Source organism: Elephantulus edwardii, unplaced genomic scaffold, assembly GCF_000299155.1.
Source record: "Elephantulus edwardii isolate Elephantulus edwardi_28Jun2011 unplaced genomic scaffold, EleEdw1.0 scaffold00001, whole genome shotgun sequence".
NCBI lineage: Eukaryota > Metazoa > Chordata > Mammalia > Macroscelidea > Macroscelididae > Elephantulus > Elephantulus edwardii.
The window spans coordinates 47,761,298-47,783,417 of record NW_006399751.1 but is presented as its reverse complement, the minus strand read 5'-3'; the positions used below and the strand labels follow the sequence as shown (position 1 = coordinate 47,783,417).

The following is a 22,120-nucleotide window of genomic DNA, read 5'->3' as shown; positions in this document are numbered from 1 at the left end:
TGAAAACCCAAAAATCTCTGTAAATGTTCATTAAAACTAATAAAATTTAATAAAAAAAAAGAAAACAAAACAGTCACTTTCAGGGAGAGACATGAAGAGAGAAAACAGTCTGTACCTGTATTTTATTATAAATGCACATTCTCTAGTTCATATTCAAGTGTAACTTAAAAATTTTTAGTTCAACTGCTTAGTTCTTATTTTTGGAATTTTTGTTTTTACAGGTGCAAGAAAATTCACCAGGACATAGAGCTGGACTGGAACCATTCTTTGATTTTATTGTTTCTATTAATGGGTCAAGATTAGTAAGTTCATCCTTTTATACTTTTGCCTATAGTATTTTTTAGTCTTTTGGAAGTACAATGTGTTTGCTTTATCTAGCCTTGATACTAATTTTTTAAAAAATGGGATTTTTAAAACATGTTTTTTAAGCATTCAAGGGAATTTACCCAGTGAGAATATAAGTTACAAAACATAAGGAGTACATTCTCTTGTAAAAATAAGTATGTTATTAAACATGCTAGCCTGCAAACTCTGAAATTCTGTATCTCAGATTCTAGTAAATATCTTAGAAGAATAGAAAAAATCTTGGAAGACTTTTGTCTTTATTAAATGCTTATTTTTTTTATAAGCAGGAGGAAATCATTAAGATTAAAATGTTGACGAGGAAGATTAAAATGTTTACTTTTTTAAAATACATCTGCATTTAGTAGGTTTTTGGTAAATTGCTTTAGTAAAGACTCATTTGTAATAGCTAGTTTGCTTTTTTCCCTTCTTGAAATTTAGTTCTCATAATAAATAATTTTGTTTTGATCACATAGTCTATCAGCAAATACCTAACCCAGCAGCTCCCTGAGAGAAAGATAGGCAGTCTCCTCCTCCGTAGTTTACAGCCTCAGAAACCTAACAGAAGATCAGCTTGTGTGTCAGTTCTGACACAGTGGCAGTGAAAAAGAAAATCAGATGCGTGCTCCAAAAATGGAGAATTACAATTACTTTTTAAAAATTGCTTTTAGAGGGGAGGGATTGCATAACAATGAAAGAGCTTTTCTTTCTTTTCAAGGAGAAGAGTGAATTTAGAGGGAGGGGTGGGTAGGGAGAAAAGTGCAACAATGTATGACTGGAAACCCTAAGTCTCTGTAAACTTTCATTAAAATTAAATTTTTTTAAAAATTGCTTTAGTTCACCTATATTGAAGTAATAAGAAGGGAATTACCTCAACCAAGAAAATTATTATGACATAGCTGGTGGGTTATTTTTTAGAAAGCAATTTTAATGTTTGTTTTTATTTATAATGTTTCCCACATAATCATAATGACTTTTACTCATTTATGTAGTGACATATTTAACATACTAGTTCAGTTCTTTTCCTTTCAGTTGCTAACATCATAATAAAGAATAGAATAATAAAGTAGAATCCAAAATGAAACTTCAAACCCAACACATGTTTTATATTTGAAAATTGAACGGAAAGTAATTCAGATTTGCTAATAATGGTACTTTTTATGGAATATTTTATATGTTTTTTTAAATTTTTTTTTAAATAAAATTTTAATTTTATACTGGTTTACTTACAAAGTTCATATACATTGCAGATGTTTTGTTTTTAAGCCCCAGTTCATGCCTAATAATGTTGGGCTACAAATTTGATAATCCATAGTATACTAATTTTTAAAAATCAGTTTGACGTTATTGCTAACATCAGAATTATTCTTAATTTCTTGATATACATTTACTTTGTGGACTACTTAGATGTTACTGAAGCTTTTTTCCCCCTTTCCTTTGCCAGCTCAAAAGCAGTTATGTTTTGCTTCTTTTCTGTTGTATGTTTTATTTATATTGACTATTAATACAGTTATAGAGCCACAGAGTTCATAGGCTAAGATTGATTAACATCTTTTAAGGAAAATTAATTTCTCTTTGTTCACAGAATAAAGACAATGATACACTTAAGGATCTACTGAAAGCAAATGTTGAAAAACCTGTAAAAATGCTTATCTACAGCAGCAAAACACTGGAGCTGAGAGAGACCTCAGTCACACCTAGTAACATGTGGGGTGGTCAGGGCTTGTTGGGAGTGAGCATTCGTTTCTGCAGCTTTGATGGGGCAAATGAAAATGTTTGGCATGTGTTGGTGAGTGTCACCTAGAGCTATTCTAGTTTAAGAACAAATGTAGAAACATCTTTTAACAGTGTTTGTCTTAGATTTGTTAAGATTATAGTTTTTTTATTAATATAATCATTATTTGGCTATTAATAGTTTTTAAAAAATAAGCATGCATTGCTTATGAAATAGAGATTAAAAAGAGTTACACTGCAAACATTTATCTGTTAGAAAAATATTATCTGAATTTATCTATTAAAGTCACTATCTGTAAATAGTTAAATGTTCTCTGCTTTTTGTGCTTCGGAATTTTGTTGTTATTGTTGTGTTCTGTTGAGTTAGAATCAGCTCATAGGTGAACCTCCAGTGGGTTTTTAGAAGCTATAAATCACACTAGAGGAGATTACTTTGCCTTCTCCCATGAAGCAGCTGGTGGAATCAAACCACAAGCCATATATATATATAAATTTTTTTCCCATCTGTAAAAAGACAAGGATTTAGGTGTTTTTTTTAAAATCCTAATTAGGAATGGTGAACTACTAAATTTGGAAAATGAGTTAATGAGGGAGCTCTAGTAAAGCTGTGCTGCAATACCAAAGGCATGCAGTTCAAATCTACCAGGTGTCATGCCAGAAAGGATGGGCAGTAGTAGTAGTCTCCTGTGTGAGTAACCTGCCTCTGAAAACCTACCCGAGAGTCAGCTATGGGTCAGTTCCAACTTCACTGCACACGACAACAGCATTTATGAGTTTGAGTATGAATTTGAGAAGTTAGTTTATGTATTAATTTTTAAATCTGTATGTTTGTCATCCTAGGAAGTTGAATCCAATTCTCCTGCAGCTATAGCAGGACTTAGACCTTATAGTGATTATATCATTGGAGCAGATACAGTCATAAATGAGGTAATTTAGTGTATTTATTCATAATAAAGCTTATATAACATTTTCTAATTAATGTTTCTATTCAGAAGTCTATCTGTGTACTTGACGTTTAAAGTGGAAATTTAGATCTTTGCTAATCACGATAATTTATGCATCAAGGTGTTAAATGAAACATCTGGGAGATGTCTTACTAGGTATATAGGTGAGGAAAAGCACACATCAGTGTAGTAGTTGTACTGATTTCATGTATGATTATAGAAATCTCTTCCGTAACTTTAAATCATATCCCAATTTTAGTCTTTAATTTAGACTTATTTTTTTTCTTTTTAAGGTAACAAAATTAGCTTGACCAGGTTGTTGTAATTATTTGCTTTCAACTCATAGCAGCCTGCATGACAGAGTAGAACTGGCCCACAGTTGTAATCTTTACAAAATCAGATCTCCATGTCTTCATCCTGCAGAGCAGCTGAGTGGTTTGAACCATTGGCCTTTATGTTAGCAACTGAACATGTAAACATTGCACCACTAGAACTATTTTTATATTACTTACATCCATTTTTTCATCTAATAGCTAGTGGAAATACACACTGCTAAATAAAAAAACTTATTAGAAATCTAAAGGGGGGGAAACAAGATGCCCCAAAAACCAGGTATTAATGAAGGATAAAAGTAGAATATATAGAACTTGGATGCACAATAATTTTATTTAAAAATTAGGTGTTGTAGAGTTAAGGGCAAGGTTTTGTACATGGTAGGTAGCCAATTAGTTCGTGTTACCAGTTTAAAAAATTATTTTTATGTCTGAGGCAAGACCCAGAATCTCTTCATTTGGTTTGGTTTTTCTTTGGGGTTTTTGTTATTGTTGTTTCTCAGGTAATTCTGATGGTAGATTCCTTGCTCTGTAGTACACAAAACTCATAACACTTTTCTCCTGTGATGCCTTTAAAGTCAGAAGATCTCTTCAGCCTTATTGACACACATGAAGCAAAACCATTGAAACTTTATGTGTACAACACAGACACTGATAACTGTAGAGAAGTGATCATTACACCAAATTCTGCGTGGGGTGGAGAAGGCAGGTAAGATACTTTTTTAGACTAAATTATGACTTAAATTCAGTAGACAGAGGTATTGTAAATACTGATTGTTTTCATTGCGAGAAAAAAGTTAAACAGTTTATTGTGAGATCTTGAGAAAAGGAAAGAGCAGATTTAAAATATTCAGTCTTACAATTTATATTTTTTTATGCTTTTTAAAAAAAAATTTTATTGTATTCTTTTTTTGTGTGTGTACTGTCAAATTGGATCTGACTGGGACAGGAGGAGATTGCCCCTCCTTCTCCAGCAGAGCATCTGGTGGATTAGAACAATTCATATTTTAAAAAGCACACTTCTAAGGGAACATGGTCTATATGCTGCACTTTTCTTCACTGATCTAACTGCCTGCAATCTGTTTTCATATGAGGAATTCTGAAACTTTTAAAAACGAGTTATAGAGTTCAAGCCCTTCCTGGTAAAAGGATGACGTTGTTGATGTAAGGAGATAAAGCCTCTGTTTAGCTAAAATACCATTACCTATATTATGTGAGATTTTTCAGTTGAGTGTATTTTACTGCCAGAATTCTAACTTGTACTTTGAGAAAACTGTGCTGGAAACATTATTGAAGAATCTGGTCTTGGTAGGTAATATCAGTTACTGTCATCTACTCTGATTTAGTTTTATAGGGTAAATAGAAGTCTTTCTTCTAAGAGTATTAAAAACTTTATTTTAAAGGGACTGCTTTGTTTTGTTTTTTACTTTTTGTCTATTTTTTCAACAATTTGTTTACATTGTATTTTATTCATGTACATTATTTTTTTAAATTTTCTACTAGTTTATTTACAAAATTCAAATACATTGAAATACAAAGAACAGATTCTTTCAATTTTCCTTTTCCCGTCCCCATCAAATAAGTGTCAGTTGGTTATCAGTGTTTGAGGGAAATAAAAGAGAATCGAGATAGATAGAAAAGATAGATCTCTGATATGATAGCACTACTTAACAGTGGAAAAATGCAAACTGTAATAGATAATAGTAACTAAGAAAAATATTTTTATAGCATAGGATGTGGCATTGGATATGGCTATTTGCATCGAATACCTACACGCCCATTTGAAGAAGGAAAGAAAATTTCTCTTCCAGGACAAATGACTAGTACACCTATTACTCCTCTTAAAGATGGGTTTACAGAGGTAAGACAAAATTATTGCTTGAGTATATACTAAAGTTTCCATACAAAACAAATTAACTGTGTTTGGTAGTTAAGTAATTGAGATCATGCAGATAATGTGTTCAGTGTTGAAGACAAATTTGTATCTGAGGATACAGATTTGAGAATCATCTTCAAAGAGATGGTAATTTGTCCTGGGTAGAGGTCAGAGAACTGAGGTCTGAATCTAAAAATATTCTAGCATTTAAATGGATAAATTGAGAATGAGAATCTAGCAAAGGAAGCTCTGGCAGAGAAATCCAAAGAGAGAACAAAGCTTTAAGAAAAAAGGCATAGTTAGTGTTTTCAGCTACCACTGAAAGATAAGCTATGGAAATACCATTTCCTGTACCAGAGGCAGTTTCAGAGACGTGACACTGTGCAAATGTCAGGTTACAGGAGTACAGAGAGAATATGGGGTGTGATCAGGTGGTGGTGATAGTAGTGCTTGGGAGGCACTAGGTGATGCAGAAGGTTACATGCTCAGTGACTAGCCAAAAAATTGGTAGTTCAGACCCAACCAGAGGTGCGTCAACAGAGAAACCTGTTAATCTGCTAGGGAAGAAATGAGAAGGAGCTGTGTTGTTGAGAGGATTACGGTTAACGTTATTCAGAATGTTAGCGAATTGTTCAGTGGAAAACCATTTGGCTCTGTAAACTTACCATATCACAGTGTTGTTGTTCTTGTGTACCATAGAGTTGGAACCGACCCATATCTGACCCTCTAGTGGGTTTTCAGAGGTTGGTGGCCTTGAACCATATGCCTTTGGGATTGCAGCGCAGCATCTTGCCACTAGGCCACCAGAGCTCCCCTTACCGTATCTCAATATAAAGTTTTTTTTAAAAGATAAAGATAGCTAAGTGGGCAGCAGGAGTTGAAGGCTTAATCAATACAGAAACAAAATGAAGCATTTTAAGAAATATTATTGTGTTCTGATAAATCTGTCCTGAGTTATAACCACCCCCCAGGGTAGAGTAGAACCATACTGTTTACAAGCACAGATTACCAGCTCTTTTTCTCTGAGAGTGCTAGTGGGTTCCAGTTATCACTGTTCAGTTAGCAGTCAAGTGCTTTAACCATTGTATCACCAAGGATCCTTTTTCAAGGCATAAGAATGGTTTGGTTATATGGTTAGCTACTACTTAAAAGCAACAGGAGCCCTCCCAGAGATGCCTTGATAATTATGCCTGGTGGTCTTCTTCCAAAAGAGTTACAAATGATGTCTTCCCTGTGGAGCAGGCCTGACAACAACAATAGAGATTTCTAAAATATTCTTTATCAGAGATACCCAGGGATAGTTAATTCTTATGCACGTAGTGAAAGAAAAAAGAAATCCTACCTCCTTCCCTCCCCCCAAAAGACAGATTCATTCATTGTTGAGAAGAGGTGAAATGGACTCGTGATCTTAGAAATCTTGAGACACTTCTAAATCTACCATTATATCAAGAGTTGCGGGCAGTTTTTTTCTACATGCAGTAAAGGGAACTTTAAAAAGAATTCGGAGAAGAAGGGTATTTTAAGTGTTGAATTAAGTGGCTTTTAGGGACTAAGAAGAAGGGAGAGCATAGAATCTCCTAGAATGGAAGTGGTTAGAACACTGTGTAACGGGAGATAGGATTATGCACAAAGGACGTCATGTTAGAAAAGTGGAGTGTCAGTGTGAGAGAGGAAGACCCTCAACAAGATGAATTGATACAGTGACTTTAACAGTGGACTCAGGTATGTCAGAGATAGTGAGGAAGGCACAGAACAGGTCAGGGTTCAAGTCCACTATTTGTAGGGTCACTTTGAGTGACAGTTGATGCAGTGGCACATAACAATGCATGCTAGAAGTAATAAAATAGATGTTTGTGCTGTGGGGTTTCCAGCATGTATCATAACGAGGAAGGAAGTGCATTATAAGCAGCATATGATAAAAAATATATGTATCTATAAGACAGATAAAAGCTAATATTTATAATTAGCTTAAGTAATTTGTTTTCTGTGTTTTGGAAGGTCCAGCTGTCCTCAGTTAATCCTCCATCTTTGTCAACACCAGGAACTACAGGAATTGAACAGAGTTTGTCTGGACTTTCTATTAACTCAACTCCACCAGCTGTCAGTAATGTTCTCAGTACAGGTATGCAGAAGTACATGATCTGTTTGCAGCTTAACTTTGTTTTTCATGACACTCTTCTGTTTCAGCTGTTAAATTTCACAAAGTCATGCCAGAATACCTTGAAAACTCTAAATGTTCTCTACATGGATACACAGGCCCAGTCTGTAAGCTAATATCCCATGCTCATACATTGTACATCTATGCTCCATTTTATCTATTTTAGATCCTATATGCTCTTAGATGTTATAACTTTTAGAGTCAGAAATCACCATTTAGTTCTGAGTAATTGCTCTGTACACAAGGGATACAGCTATGATACTGTTCCTTTCTAGAGAGTCAGTCTTATTCTCTGGAGTAAGACTCTTCCCCTCTTTCCCCTTTTATCTTTTTTCTACCTTCTTTCTTTCACTCATTGTAGTCCAGTCAGAACCAACTCATAGCTGACCCTCTTCAGTTTCTGAGGCTGTAAATCACACAGGAGATTGCCTACCTCTCCTGAGGAGCCCTGGTAGATTAGAATTGGCAGAAAGGGGTGGCCTTTTGGTTAGGCCAACTCCCCACAGACTGCACCACCAAACCTCCCTCTATATGATAGTCTTTTCAAAGTTTTCAAATAGTAATATGTAATTTACCTATCAGCAATTATCAAAGTCCATTTTAGAACATTTTTGCTACTTAAAAAAAGTCCCTGTACCCATTAGGAATCATTGCCCACTCCCCCCAGTGCTGAAAGACAGCAGCTAATCTACTCCCTGTGTCTGGATTTGCCTACTCTGGACATTTCCTACAAATGGAACCATAATATGTAGTCTTTGTGACTGACTTCATTTAACATAATGTTTTCGAGGTTCATCTATGGTACAGTTTATACCACATCTTTATCCAGTCAGCAGGGATTTAAGTCATTTCCCCTCTCCTTTTTTTTTCTCTTGTGAGTAATGCTGCTGTGAAGATTCATGTATAAATTTTGAAGTAAAAATATGTTTTAATATTTATATCCAGAATTTGTGAGCCCTGGTAACACAATGGCTAAATGCTTTACTGCTAACGTAAAGGTTGGCAGTTTGAACCTGCCAGTCAGCACACAGAAGATATAGCAGTCTGGTTTCTTAAAAATGAGCCTCAGAGACCCTGTGTGTGGGGAGGAGTTCTCTGTTCTGTAGGGTCTGGAATCACCTCATTGGCAGTGGGATTCCGATGACCTTCTCCCTTACTTTGTTCTGGAGTGGATTTAAAATAGCACACCAAGATAAAATAAGGCCTCTGGAGTTGATCTCCTAGGTTCAGGTCTCCACACTTTTCATGATCATAGTTTTAACGTTCCACATACTGGGAATGAAGATACTTAACTTTCTATTATTCTAAATTTCAAGCTTATTAAAGTAGAAGGAAAAGTGTAGTGAGCCATGTGACTGTTGTTGAATTTCATCAGGTAACCATGTGACAGCATACTTCCACCACCACTTGCTGGATCCCTTTTGAGTTGTATTGAGATATAATTTATTTACTGTAATGTTATTTTAAACCTATAATTTAATGATTTTAGTAAATGTACAGAGTTGTATAGTTATAATCTTAATTGAGTTATAGAACATTTCCTAGATGAAAATTCATATTTAGCCATAAACACTGTTATGAAAACCTTAACATTTATTCAGTCTTTGAGTGTTTCTTTACAATTTTGTATTATTGTTAAACCCTCCTATTGGGCAATTCTCTGGTTTATTTCTGAAGAATAGACCTAATAAAGGGTGGGCTATAGTACTTCTCAAGACAGCAGTCCATGGTATGTTGGAACAGTTTTTAACGTTGGTTTCAGAATTAGGACATCCCAATACCATATGATAGTTCTTCTGAATTTGGAGATCTCTCTTCAAATTCCATTTTATTTTTTACGTACTTTAAATCTACCCTTATTATATTATAGTTCTACTTGTATTATCCTATATGCACCTACCTTCACTGAGATTCCTGGCTTTATTATACAGCAGAAAAATGACTTTTAGAATGTTAAAAATACAAGTGTAAATAAAGTAGTGTTCAAAAGAGGGTAAATCAGTTTTAAAAAGACTAAAATGTTTCTAACATCATGATATGTGGAAGACAACTTTTTGTTAGGCATTTATTGATTACGTTATATTTCTTACACACAGGCCCAAAAAATAATTTTAGATATATACGAATGTGGGGGTTTTTTACAACAAAACCTCTTTTTTGTGGATTTGAAATATTTCAGATTATAAAATTTTAGGAAGAGAAATCTGTAATTTTTTTGGTGGCATTGATTAGTGTGACTTTTTGGTCCACTCCCTCATACTGTTCACCTTATTTCCTTACTTAATTTTTCTGAAGAAAATTTATTATCATCCACATACTGCATTTTTATTTTTCTGCTTATTTATCTCTCTCTTCTATGCCTCATTGAAGAAATTTAATGAATATAGGAATTTCTGTTTTCTTCACAAGGCAAAGTTTCAATACCTTGAACAATGCCTAAGTGTTCCTGCAAAATTAGACACCCATCTCACCCCTTTGAGAATTTTAAGAAACAAAAACCCATATACTCTCAATTTTATGAAGCAAAAAACAGTGTTACCTACAATTTTAGGAGCATCACACACCATAGAAAGCCCATATTTAGATCTCAGATTTAGACTTTTCAGCTTAGATCTGCTCCTTACTTTTGAGACTGAATATTTTTACCCTTTAAGGACAAAAAAGAAACTCTGAAAGATTTAATAGAGAAGTAGACTAAATCTGCAGGCTTCTCAGGTCTAGAACCCAGTAAGGACTGGTGCACTGCTATAGCCCATTTCCAGATGACCAGTTTTCTAGTCTGATGCTGCTTATTGTTTAGGGCAGGAAAATTTCTTGTCCAGTAAGCTTCGTTGGGGATAGGCCTTCTCACAGTTTTTGGCAAGGGCTATAAGCAAAGGAAATAGACAGACTAGCAAGTTATGTGCATGTGGTCACTGACAGAAAACCTGACCATCGGAGGGGACGCTGAAGATTGTTTTAATAGCATCTATTTTTTGTCAACTAATTTCCTAAAAATCTGCTTTTATTTCAGGAGTTCCAACAGTACCATTGTTACCACCACAAATAAACCAGTCCCTGACTTCTGTGCCACCGATAAACCCAGCTACTACATTACCAGGTAAGCAGTGTAGTGATAACATTAATCATATACTTTGCATTTATTTATTTTTTTTAAAAATTCATCTTGGGGAGCTCTGGTGGCCTAGTGGTAAGGAGCTGCAACTACAATCCCAGAGGCGCACGGTTCGAATCCACCAGATGCTCTGCCGGGGAAGGAGGGACAGTCTCCTCCTGTATTAGTCAGATCTGATTTGATGGTACACTCACACAAAAATAATAATTAAAAAAAAAATTCATCTTACACATAGTGAAAGTTATGTTTTTTTAATCACATTTTACACTATGTGATAAGTGAGAACAATTGGTACTTCTCCTAAACAAAGAGATGGATGTTAGCCAGCACGTCAGGTGTGGAGCCCAAGATTCCTTATACCACCACCACTGGGCTTGCACACATGCAGAAGCAGCAGTGTGGAAAAATGTATTCTTCAGTGTCCTGGTTAGGTGTGTGTTTGTTCTCATAGTTGTTTGTGTGAATAGACATTGCATCCTGAAGAGAGCACTCTATTTCAGTCTTCAGTAGTTATTGTGTTAAACTGACTCTCTATTTCTATGGATAACAAGTACCTTAAACCGGCAGAAAGCAATCATGTTTTTCAATGATGCCACACTTTTGCTTGTGATCATATGGCTAAACATGTTATTGTGGAGTCACAGTGAACCATTAAACAAATATGTGCAAGTGCGGTAAAAAAAATGCGGGTAATTGGGATAAAAGTTACATATGGAGAGTCTTTGTACTGCTTAATAACTGTAAGTCTGAAGTTCAGAGTAATTTTTTTGAAAAGACATCCAGAGACTTAAACCTCAGCAACCAGTGAAGAACTCTGACTCTACCATACTTGCTGGGCTAAATGAGCTGTTCTTCCAGGGCACTCAGGCTATCACCTTTCTTGTTCCATTGTCTTAACTGTGTAAGTTAATTGTCTTAACCTTTACTCCTTCAGCCATGTGATCACTTACTGTAGAACTACATTTCGGTTAAGTTAGATTTTGTTACTAAAGTTACTGTAAGAAGTTTGTTGGCTTAAGTTGTTGGTTTGAACTCTCCCATTAGCTCCTTGGGAATAAGAAGTGGCAGTCTGCTCTCTAAAAAGATTGCTGTCTAGAAGACCCTTTGAAGAATTTTGCTCAAGGGGTCCCCATGAATCCAGGTTGACTTAGTGACACCCAGCAGCAAATAATGTTTTTATAATACAAGATTTGCTGCACATTAGTAGGTTTCCGATATTCTCTCTGAAGTGGGCAGTATTTTTCAGTACACATGGATTTCCGTTGTTCTCCAGGTGGAGTGATTGATCTCTTGTCCTTTTGTATCCTCTCTTCAGGTCTGGTGCCTTTACCAGGAGGACTGCCTAACCTGCCTGCCCTCCCCAACCTCAACCTCAATCTCCCCGGGGCCTCACACATCATGCCAGGTGTTGGCTTACCAGAAATCGGAACCCCGGGTATGTTGTAGATTCTTCAGTCCTAGGGACTCCCTATGAGCCTCCATCTCAGTTTTCTCAGAGAGAAAGAATTAATGTAACACATTTCAGCTACTTCAAATAAATCTACTTTCCTTTAAAAATCTTTGACAGGAAAATCTTTGTGTATCTTAGGGAGACAGCTAGAAAGATGAAGGCATGAGTACAAACCCACCCAAGAGCTTTTTAAAGCTATAAGCATGAAGGATGTACAGGGGAGGTGAATGAATTTCCCATGATTGTGTTTATAGGAGGCTGCCACCAGGGCTGCATAGTGTCAGTGGTTTGTAGCCCAGACCCAGAAACATCGAGTGCAGATAACTGAAATTCTCGCCGTTGACCAGCCAGCTGGGCTTTTTACTTGAGAAATATTCTCAATAAATATTATAATAAATACTCTGAGTTGTTTTAGCCACAAGTATCAGATACTCAGAATGTTAACACAGATGGGGGATAAAAATCAGAGTACCCTGTAGTATTCTCTTGATAGTCAAGTGGTCACTTACAAAGATTATTTTGATTTGCACATCTCAGTAGTTTGGACGTTGGTGTACCAAGTGGCAACCTTTGTACACCGTGATGTAAATTATCACGTTTTTGTCTAGATCAAAATTGTCTCTGTTGTAACACTTGTTATCTGTCTTTATAACTGAGTTCTTCAGCTCTAAGTTTGGAAATACCAGAGTTAATACTAGTGAACATAAATGGACATTTATTGTTCAGTCTTTTGTATTGAACCCCATATTCCTAGCTTCTCCTCTGCCTAGATTGATGGACTCTGAGAGCATTAAGGTTTTCCACAGCTCAGTGGTTGCCCTGAATTAGTTTTATAACCTGCCTTCCCTTTGTTTCTTAAAAAAATAATACTCCTTTCCTTCATTTTGCATTGCAAAAATCATCAGTAGACCCATCAAGTCCACTATCGCTTGTTCTCTGTCACAGGGCGTAGAGGCTGCATGTATAGGGTGAAGCTGATGGGAGATGCTAAGTGCAGACCCCCTCCTTCACCAATGCCACAGAATGGTTGGGCACTCCAGCTCCTCTCGTCATCCACCAGGTCAGCAGCTATGAGCGCGCTGCTTGCCTGTGGCGAGCATGAGTTCTGCCTCCATTCTGTGGAACTTCATTGCCAGTGTGTCCCCTGAGCCGGGTTTCTCTCGGTGCCAGGCTGAGTTCTGGGATCCCAGGAGCCAGGGGAACCTTTCCTCCTGGACCGCTGGTATCCCAGCAGATCATAACTGAAGTTGTGCCTTGTTTGTCTGTCACTGCTACTGTTTTAGTTTGAGGAGGAAGTATGATATGTACCATTTTTGTCCTAGGTTTGCCACCTCTTCCCTCCTTGCCTCCCCGAACCCTACCTGGCATGGCACCTCTCCCTATGCCATCCGAGTTCCTCCCGCCATTCCCTTGGGTTCCAGAGATCTCTCCTGCCCCTGGCGCAGGGGAGCTGCTGTCTTCCTTTCCACTTCCTGGCATGCCACCTTCTGACCCTGTTACAACTACTGCAAAGGCAGATGCTGCCTCCTCACTCACTGTGGATGCGACGCCCCCGACTTCCAAGGCCCCGACCGCTGCTGAGGACAGAGCCATCGAAGCCCCCCCTGCCACTGAGAGTCCTGTGTCTGCAGATGCAAGTGCTCCTGAGTCATCTTAACTTGGAGCCATTCTTCAGAATCAGCGTGGTGTGTTTATTTAACCACAGGAGCGTGTCTGGAAATGCAAACTATCATTTATTTCATACTAGTTTGTACTGTATCTGTAGGCAACCTGTAAATAATCCTGAGGGGAGAACCCATCCAGAGGACATGGGCCTGTGTCCTGCCAAGCAGGGGTGGGCTTAGAGGTTGGGGAGGGAATTGTCCCAAAGTGCTTGTATTTGAAAACAACCAAAAAGAATTGTTAAGGGTGGCTTGCTGCCAGGCTTCCACTGCCATTCTTGTGGGTGTATGTCTTTGGGAAAGGTGGGGACAGGGTGTCCTCAGGGTTCCCCATATCTCCACTGCTCCTTCTGTAAGAAAATGAAACCTTTTATGCCTAGTTCTCACACGCAACATGTCTTGTACTTTGTAAATCGTTTGCAGAACTGCAAACCACCTCACTAAACCATGAAAGGAAAATCTATTTTACTTTTGGGGTCTGTGAGTCTCATCTCTGTTGAGATTTACAAGAAAATTCCAACTAAAGATGTTTGTTAAAGTTACACAGTGTGCACTATTAATGAAACATCTTTTTATTCCGCCTATACACAAAACCTCGTTCCAGTTCTCAAGATTACTCAGACAACATTTTGTAACTGCTGCTGTTGCTTTACAAGTCCACCATAAAATGGCATTTAAAAAGAAATAAAGAAGATGTTGCACAGTTTTAAACCACAAGGTGGCACTTTGTGGCTACTTACACTACTCTAGCCCTCTGGGGAAAGCATAGATAGAGCAATAAATGACAGTGGTTTCACTTTTCCTTCGTGTTCTATGTAAATCACACTGAATTGTCATGTGTGCACCTGCGGGACCCCGTGGGCCCACACTTCTCTCCTGTAATTTACGTTTCATGTTGCCTTTCTCCTGCGTTATCTACGAGGTGGGAAATGAACTGGAAGTGATTCATTGAATGAGATTAAATACCACAGCATCTTCTGTTTGTATTGTAAATATTTCTAGGCTATTTTTCTCAGTCACCAATGATCCAGTTTCTTTGTCAGGAATTTATTGTAGGTTAAAAAAGAAATTCACAAGAACATTTATACAATATCGTTTTCTTCTTTTTTTTCTTGCATTTATCAGGTTTTATTTGAATGGTGGTGTAGATAAGAATAGTTTTTAATGTTGAGAAAGTTTACATATGGCTTCCTAGTTGAGAAAACAATGTAGTTTTCAAATCTAGGGTAGGGATTATTGACTTAAAAAGACACTCACTTAAAAAATTAAAGTGTGCGGTAAGGAGGTACCTTAATGGAGAGCATATAAGTAATTTTTTAACTTAAAAAAATTGTTTAAGCAGTTCCCCCAGTGCCCTAATGGTTATTAACTCTTTTGAGGCCATAATTCTCATGTGAGGACCATCTTCTCAAAAGTGTGAGCATATACAAAACTGTAAACTGGAGAGAGAAGCATTCCACTCATTTGGAAGCCTGGTGCCCGTTTAGCCCAGGTTAACTCACTGGCTTTTCCCTGAGGTGAAAGGCTCCTGGCTACTCTCCTTCCTTTAAACTGCTTTCAGTGCTTATAGATAGCAGACAGCCCTGTCCAGAGGCAAAACAAGGAAGTCCTCTAATAGTACGGCATTTAGTATCTTGTGGAAGAAACAAACTGGACGGCTATTGAACATGCACGTCAAATGCTGTCACAGAGATGAAGCGCTGAGGCTCACCCAAGCTGAATGAGGATCCTGACCCTGTCTGAGAGGCATTTCCTCAGAAATTAGGTGTCAGTCCCTGAAGGGTCTTCATGCAGGGAGACAGTGAGAAGTCAGGTGCATGTGAGAAAACTCACTTTTGGGAGCATCTAGGGCAAGAGAGACCCCAGTTCCGGGGGGGGGGGGGAGCCCAGCTTGAGAGCGTGCAGAACACTCGCTCTGTGGAATGAACAAACGTCTTTCCCCTCTTGATTTTTGTACCTGTTTCATATTTAGTCCATTACTAAATCCGCTTATTTCTGGAACAGTATAGCTCAGCTCAGTTCTTGAAAATTCCAAAGATTCTACTCATTTTTGAGGCCCCAGGGACAGTAGGTAGCCTAGTGCTGAGGAGTTTGCTGGCAACGCAAATGTACGTGATTTGAGTCCACCAGCTGCGCCGAGGTTAAGCTGAGCAGTCCCCTCCCGTGCGAGTTAACTGCCTCTGAAAATCGCTGGAAGTCATAGCTATGAGTCAGGAATGGCCTGAGTGGAGCGAGGAGGTGAAGTCGGCAGCTGCTGTCAGGGCTGTGGTGATTCGGAAGGCCTGACCCTGGGGCAGGGCAAGCACAGTGGCTTCATGGATGTCTGTGTAAAGTGCAAAGAACACAAGCAGAACAGGAGCCTGCCGCCCGGGGAGGGCGCGTTCCTGCTGAATCAGGAAAGGCTCCACTGGGCCCGCAGAGCAGCAGGTGGGGAACCATTAAAAACACAGTAGGTCCCATGGAGTTCACAGGCAGAAAGCCTGTGCTCCGTTGGCTCCTGGCACATTTATTAGAAAATAAAAGACATTTTCTTTCAATTATTTCTTTGTCAAAATTATTTTTTTTCCCTTGCAGAAAGTGGGTCTCTAACATTGTTAAGGTTCTCCTCCTGGCCGCCCCTTTTAATTATAAGATCTCCAGCTGTGGTTTTCAACCTTGGCCACAGGTTAGAGCTGCCGTCTTTACCATATGGGCATCACGTGCCGGGAGTGGGAGCCTCTGAGCTTCATGCTTTTTCTCTCCCGGCGCTTTTCCTCTCCTAGAGTTGCTGAGAAGTTCAAACAATTACACCCTGGGCTCTGGCAGGGTTCGGATCAGCCAAGAGGCCTTCCTGAAGAAAAGACCTGGTGACCTGCTTCCGCATGATCTCGCAGCCCCGGTCGGAGCGAAGCTCACAGGGAGTTATGAGCAGGAATCCATGGCAACGGGTTGGTTTGGCTTTTATGAGCTTGGGTCCCCCCCCCTTAATGGCCAAAGGTGATGCTTGTAGCCCTGGTGAGTAGGTCATATGCTGAACTGCTGACCAAACGGTGGGTGGTGTGAACTCACCAGTCCTCCTCATGAGGAAGATGGGCCGTCTCCGCCCGGAAGAGACCACCTCAGAAACGAGGGTCCCAGAGCCAAGACCCCTGGAAGGAGCTGGGTCGGGTTTGGATGCTGTGTTGTCTGAATAGACGGGCCAGCTGGTTTTTGCTTATTTTGAGGTGTTAATGACGTCAGTTGGTTATAGCCCAGGAAGGCGGTACCCTTGAGCGGGTTGAGGGCGCGTCCTCTCTCTGATGTTTTTGGTCTTAGGTCTGGGAAGAGTGATTTCTGGTTTAATAACCAAAGCGCTCATTTGTAAGCCCGTTGAATAGAGAGTCCATTTGCTCAAATAGGAAAATGGCAGATGAAGGCCCGACCCCACCGGTGACTCGAACACAGAGCAGGCCAGTGGAAGCGCAAAGGCCCCCTCGCCCTGGCTGGTGCCCCTACGCGCTCCGTGCGCCCCTGGGTCTGTGGCACTCTTCTCTTCCTGGAGGATACAAGGGCGTGCAGGGGCCTGAGCGCTGCTCGTCCTACAGCCTGGGGCAGGGACAAGGGCAGGGGACACTGCCTCCCTACGGAACTCAACCAAGGCTCGTGCTCTGTGGCCACTCAGAAGTGGATTTGGGCCTAAGGTTTGTTTAATATGTGAGTTGATGCTTCCCTGCCTGGCCCCCTTCTATCATGTCCCCAGGGTTTGCAGTGGTCCTGAGCTCAGGGAGAAAGTGGGGGAGACCCAGGATGTTTTAAGGCCCAGAAACCAGGGTCCATTAGTCCAGATCAGAAAATAAGGTCCTTTCAGAACGTCATTCCATTGGATTCAACCAATTTTGGTGAAACGAGATAAAGCAACTAAAATTGGAAGCTGTAGCCTAGATGCTACGCGAGGGGAAAAAGATGATTGGAGATCCAGCTTCCTTTTCAGACCTATGTTGTGAGTTTCCGAATTCGTTTCTCCTTTTACCATAGCTAATTCTACTGGAATGACCTTCAGCTCTCTTTTATCAAGACCAGGGAGTTTGTAATCAGAGTTTATGAATTCCTGGATTACTTTCTTCTCCCCTACTCCATTTGCAATGAGCCATGAGCTGTCAAAGCTTGGGGATTTGAAACTATTAGCTATTCCACAGGAGAAAGATGTAGTGGTCTGATTCATGTTTACAGGCTTGGAAACCCAAAGGACACTTCTTCCTTGTCCTATGCTGCTGTCATTAGCTGCCCTCAAGTTGGCTTAAACTCATAGCAACCCCATGTACAAAAGGACCAACCCTGCATGGGCCCAGAGCCTCTGCACCATCCTCCGGGAGCCTGGTTGCAGCCACGTGTCAGTACATCTCATGAAGGGAATTCTGGATGAGCTGGCCCTCCTAATAATATATCCAAAGTACCTGAGAGAGAGTTCATCATCCTTCCTACTGAGGAGAATTCTAGCTGCATTTCCTCTAGGATTTGTTTATTCTTCTGACATTCCATGGTGAAATCAATAGTCTATGACAACACAACAGTTAATTCAGAGGCAGGAATTCTACTTCTGTCTTCTTATTCAGTGTCAAACTTTCACATATGTATAAAGCAATGGGAAAACACCGTAATTTGAGTTGGGCGCGCCTTCATTTTAAAAATTTTATCCTTGCTTTTTTGCATTTTTCACGATGTTCTTGGTAGTAAATTTGACCTTTAAAATATGAAGCTTGATTTATTGACTTTTGGCTGTTTCCATGAGCCCAAGTAAAATGAAATTATTTCAATCTTTATTTTTCATGATGTTATTTATTGGTTCAATTGTGAGCACTTTTGTTTTCCTGATGGTTAAATGTAATCCATGCTGAAAATTATAGTCGTTGAGTTTCCTCAGTAAGTGCTTCAAGTCTTATTGTCCTTTGCGTAATAATCAACTCTACAGCAGTGGGTAAAATGCTATCATTGCTCTTCCTCTGCCCAGAAGCAGTCATGCTGGTCATATTTGAGACTGGACTAAGAGGCTGGCCTGTGGTTTGAGGAAGTATCTTCAAGGTGCTTGAACTTGGATGCCTGGGGATGTGATACGGGAATTTATACATAATAGGATCCTTAGTGGTACAGTTAATTGTTGGTCTGCTAACTAAAAGGCTAGCAGTTCAAACCCACACAGCCACTCAACTAGTGAAAGATGGGGCTTTCTTCTTCCATAATGATTTACAGCCTCAGAAACCCTATGGGGCAATCCTTTCCATGGTCACTATGGGTCAGAATTGGTACAATGGCAGTACAGTGTTGGTTGGTGTTTATTATCTTTTGAATTTTTTTCTAATTCAGCAAAAACAATCAGGATTATTTCCACTTGGGGAGAATATGGAATTTTACAGAGCTTGGACTTCTGACACCCTTTATTTCTTTCACTCAGGCAAGGGGCTACTGTGGAGCTGGAGGATTCTTCCTGTTGATTGTGTCTGGAGCTCAGCACTCACTCTGATTTTAATGAACATGACCCCAGTTACCCCTCTTTGGTCTCTATCAAGTTTTTATTTTCTGAGATGAAACCTGAGAGATATGAAATTAATTTTTCTAAAATAAAATTTCTCTAGGCACTTAAGTATAACCCAGAGTGTAATATACAGAAGGGGAGAAGAAGAATTCATGCCTTTGAGTTGTGTTGAGAAGAGTACTGACAAAAACCCTAACTCTGGTATGTCTTAGGAAAAGTGCAGCCAGAGCGCTCTATGGAGGCAATGATGGGAGATTCCTCACTCATATTCTAGATGTGTTGTTAGAGAGCCTATTCCTTGGGAAAGGATATCATGCTTGGAAGAGTGGAGGTTCAAAGAAAGGAAGACCCCTCCATCAAGATGGATTGACACAGTGGCCAAAGCAACGGGCTCAGAGATGGTGAGCATGGCACCGGATAGGAAAGGATGCAGATCTGTTGTTCACAGAGTTGTTTGAGTAGTACTCAATTCCATTGGCACCTAACAACAATAACAACATACCTGTAACTGCCCCACGGGACAAAGTTGGGCAAGGCTCTCCCATAAAGATTTGCAGTCTTCGAAACCGGATGGTTGGAGGATCAATGAATCAAAATCATCTTGACCCAAGTGTAGTGTATGTGTGATACATCTTTAACTAGCTTTTTTTTTTTAAGGACATTGCTTCAAATGAAGCTAAGGCAGTTTCCTTTAAAAACAACTTTATTAAGAAAACGGGATTAAAGACAAATGTTGAGATGTAAGTAACCAGGCGAATGTCCCGGATGCTTCTTCTCTGAGACACCTACATAAAGCTCCACGCAACAATGAAGCCAAGGCCCACAGAACTGGAAGGGCTTCCACCGTGGGAAAGCTTTGGGGTTGGAGTTGAACCCAGGTATGTCGGCCTGGCCCCAGGCCTGGTTCTGGCCTCACAGCCAAAGCAGCAGACCTTCTTTCCAGGGGGTTTGCTCAGTGTCTGGGGGAACCCCAGGCGCTTGCTCTCCAGGCCTCACCGTTGCGCACGTGGAGGGGGAGCAGAGCCTGCAGGGCGCGCTATCGCCCACCAGGTGGCGCCGCGAGCCCGGGAAAGGCGTGCCCCGTAGAGGCCGCGGGGTCTCCGGGCCGCTCTCGCAGGGCCGCTGGGCGGGGCCGCCGGCGCTGGAGCCACTCCAAGGGTGGGGGCGCGCTGGAGCCTTTGTAAGAGCCCGGCCGAGACCCACTCGGCTTGCTTTGTGGACGGGCCGCGGTGGAGAAGAGTACAGTCACCAAAAGGAGTCCCTTCTCAATAAAAACGTGTGACACATTTTGACACACAGCAACTAACTCTTCTGTGGGTTCCAAGGCTATGATCATTACCCACACCAACTGTTTTTTCTTTCTCCACCAGAGCAGCTGGTGGGTTCAAACTTCTGACCTTTTGGTTAGCAGAACGGACAGGGTCACTATGAGTCAGAATCTCTCTCAGCCCAGGCTGCACCACCACTATTCTCATTGCAAGAACAGGTTCAAGGGCACGCATAGCAGGACAACTGGAATTTGGACCCCAGGGTCTCCTAGGTATTCCTGAACATGGTTTCTAAACCAACAACTTGGTACATGGTGGGGTAAGATTTGTCTGAAGAGCTCAGGGAAGGCTCTGAAGGTTGGTCTAAGCTCTCATCGCGTCCACAGGGGCAGCGTGAGGCCTACAGCGGGGCCTTCTGCACAGCGCTCCGTGGCTGGAGTGGGTCGTGTGGAGCTGGACTTGTACCTGGATGGCTGGTGGGACCACATCGTGAAACGCCTCCACGGCTTCACGGTGTAGATGGGACTGTGGACGGTGCTGTCAGGGGTCATCTGTGTGCCACGGAGCCCTGCTGTGTCCAGTGCCGTCCTCAGAACTGTGTAATGGTGGGTTGATAAAAAGGAATTTGGTTTGGGGGTTTTTTGTTTGTTCTTTTTGCTTTTGTTGTTACGTATCCTCAAGTTGGAACCAACTCACAACTAGTTGATCCTCCAACAGGTTTTCAGAGGCAATAAATGGCAGGAGAGGATACTGCCCATCTTCTCCAGTAGAGCAGCTGGTGAATTTGAACCGTCAGACTTGAGAGTTGGCAGCACAGTTCCCTACCACTAGTCTACTAGAACTCTCGTTTGGCTTTTAGCAGGGAAGTAATTGGGCAAGTTTCTTTTAAGAGGTTTGAAAAAACCCCATCTTTCAGCAAGTCTTTTGTAAGATAACTGGGGAGAAACCTAAAAACCTCTCCTTGCATCCAGAAAACACTTCAGCCCAGGGGGGCTCTGTGAGGCTCCAGGCCTCCCGATTCCCAGCAGTGCCCTTCTCCCACACTTACCACCTGGGTCACGCACTAGGCAGCCAGGCTCCTTAAGTAGCCACAAGGGCTGCTTAGGTCCAAATCCCAACCAGCATTTACATCAGATTTTAAAACGCCAGGAAGCAACGATCAGGACACCGAGTTGTGAGAACCCATCTAAACCAGACTTGTCAGATGGTAGCCGACCCCTGGTCTCCTTCCAGGCCCTGGCAGAGACGCAACCGAATCCACCTGTCCTCCCAAGAAAAGGGCATTTGGTGGCACCCATGGCTGGTTTAGCCATCTCCCCATCCCTTCACAGTCCCAGTTTACAGCAGGCCCGCTACTGAATGAGCAAGAATCAGGATGTGCCCTCATAGAGCGTGGAGGCCAATGATGTGGCATTCTTGTTACTATCAGGTTGACTCACAGCAACCCTATTAACTATGGTTCTGACTCTTGCTTTCTTCTGTGTTCTTCACATCATTCATGATGTACTCAAGTTCATTGTTAGTGTCAATCCATCTTACTGAGGGTCTTCCTTTCTTTTACTGACCCTCCACCTTCCAAGTACGATGTCTTTTCCCAAGGACTAGCCCCTCCTAATGTGGTCTGAATATGTGAGACAAAGTTTCACCATCCTTGTCTTCAAGGTTCCACTTTCTCCAGGTTGTATCTTTGGCATCTATGGGATATTCAGTACTCTTAACACCACAGCTCAATAGCACCAATTATACTTCTGT

The 22,120-nt window shown here is 40.6% G+C and overlaps 1 protein-coding gene across 1 annotated transcript in view; it reads left to right on the top strand.

Moving 5' to 3' along the window:
* Positions 1-13,870, top strand: part of GORASP2 (golgi reassembly stacking protein 2, 55kDa) — a 39,940-nt gene extending 26,070 nt beyond the window's left edge. The window contains exons 2-10 of the mRNA XM_006878850.1: positions 222-302; positions 1,928-2,131; positions 2,917-3,003; positions 3,931-4,061; positions 5,081-5,213; positions 7,227-7,350; positions 10,400-10,486; positions 11,817-11,936; positions 13,274-13,870. Coding sequence (XP_006878912.1) covers positions 222-302; positions 1,928-2,131; positions 2,917-3,003; positions 3,931-4,061; positions 5,081-5,213; positions 7,227-7,350; positions 10,400-10,486; positions 11,817-11,936; positions 13,274-13,608 — 1,302 coding nt within the window. The 3' untranslated portion in view covers positions 13,609-13,870. The remainder of the gene's footprint in view (positions 1-221; positions 303-1,927; positions 2,132-2,916; positions 3,004-3,930; positions 4,062-5,080; positions 5,214-7,226; positions 7,351-10,399; positions 10,487-11,816; positions 11,937-13,273) is intronic.
* Positions 13,871-22,120: the final 8,250 nt, after the last annotated feature.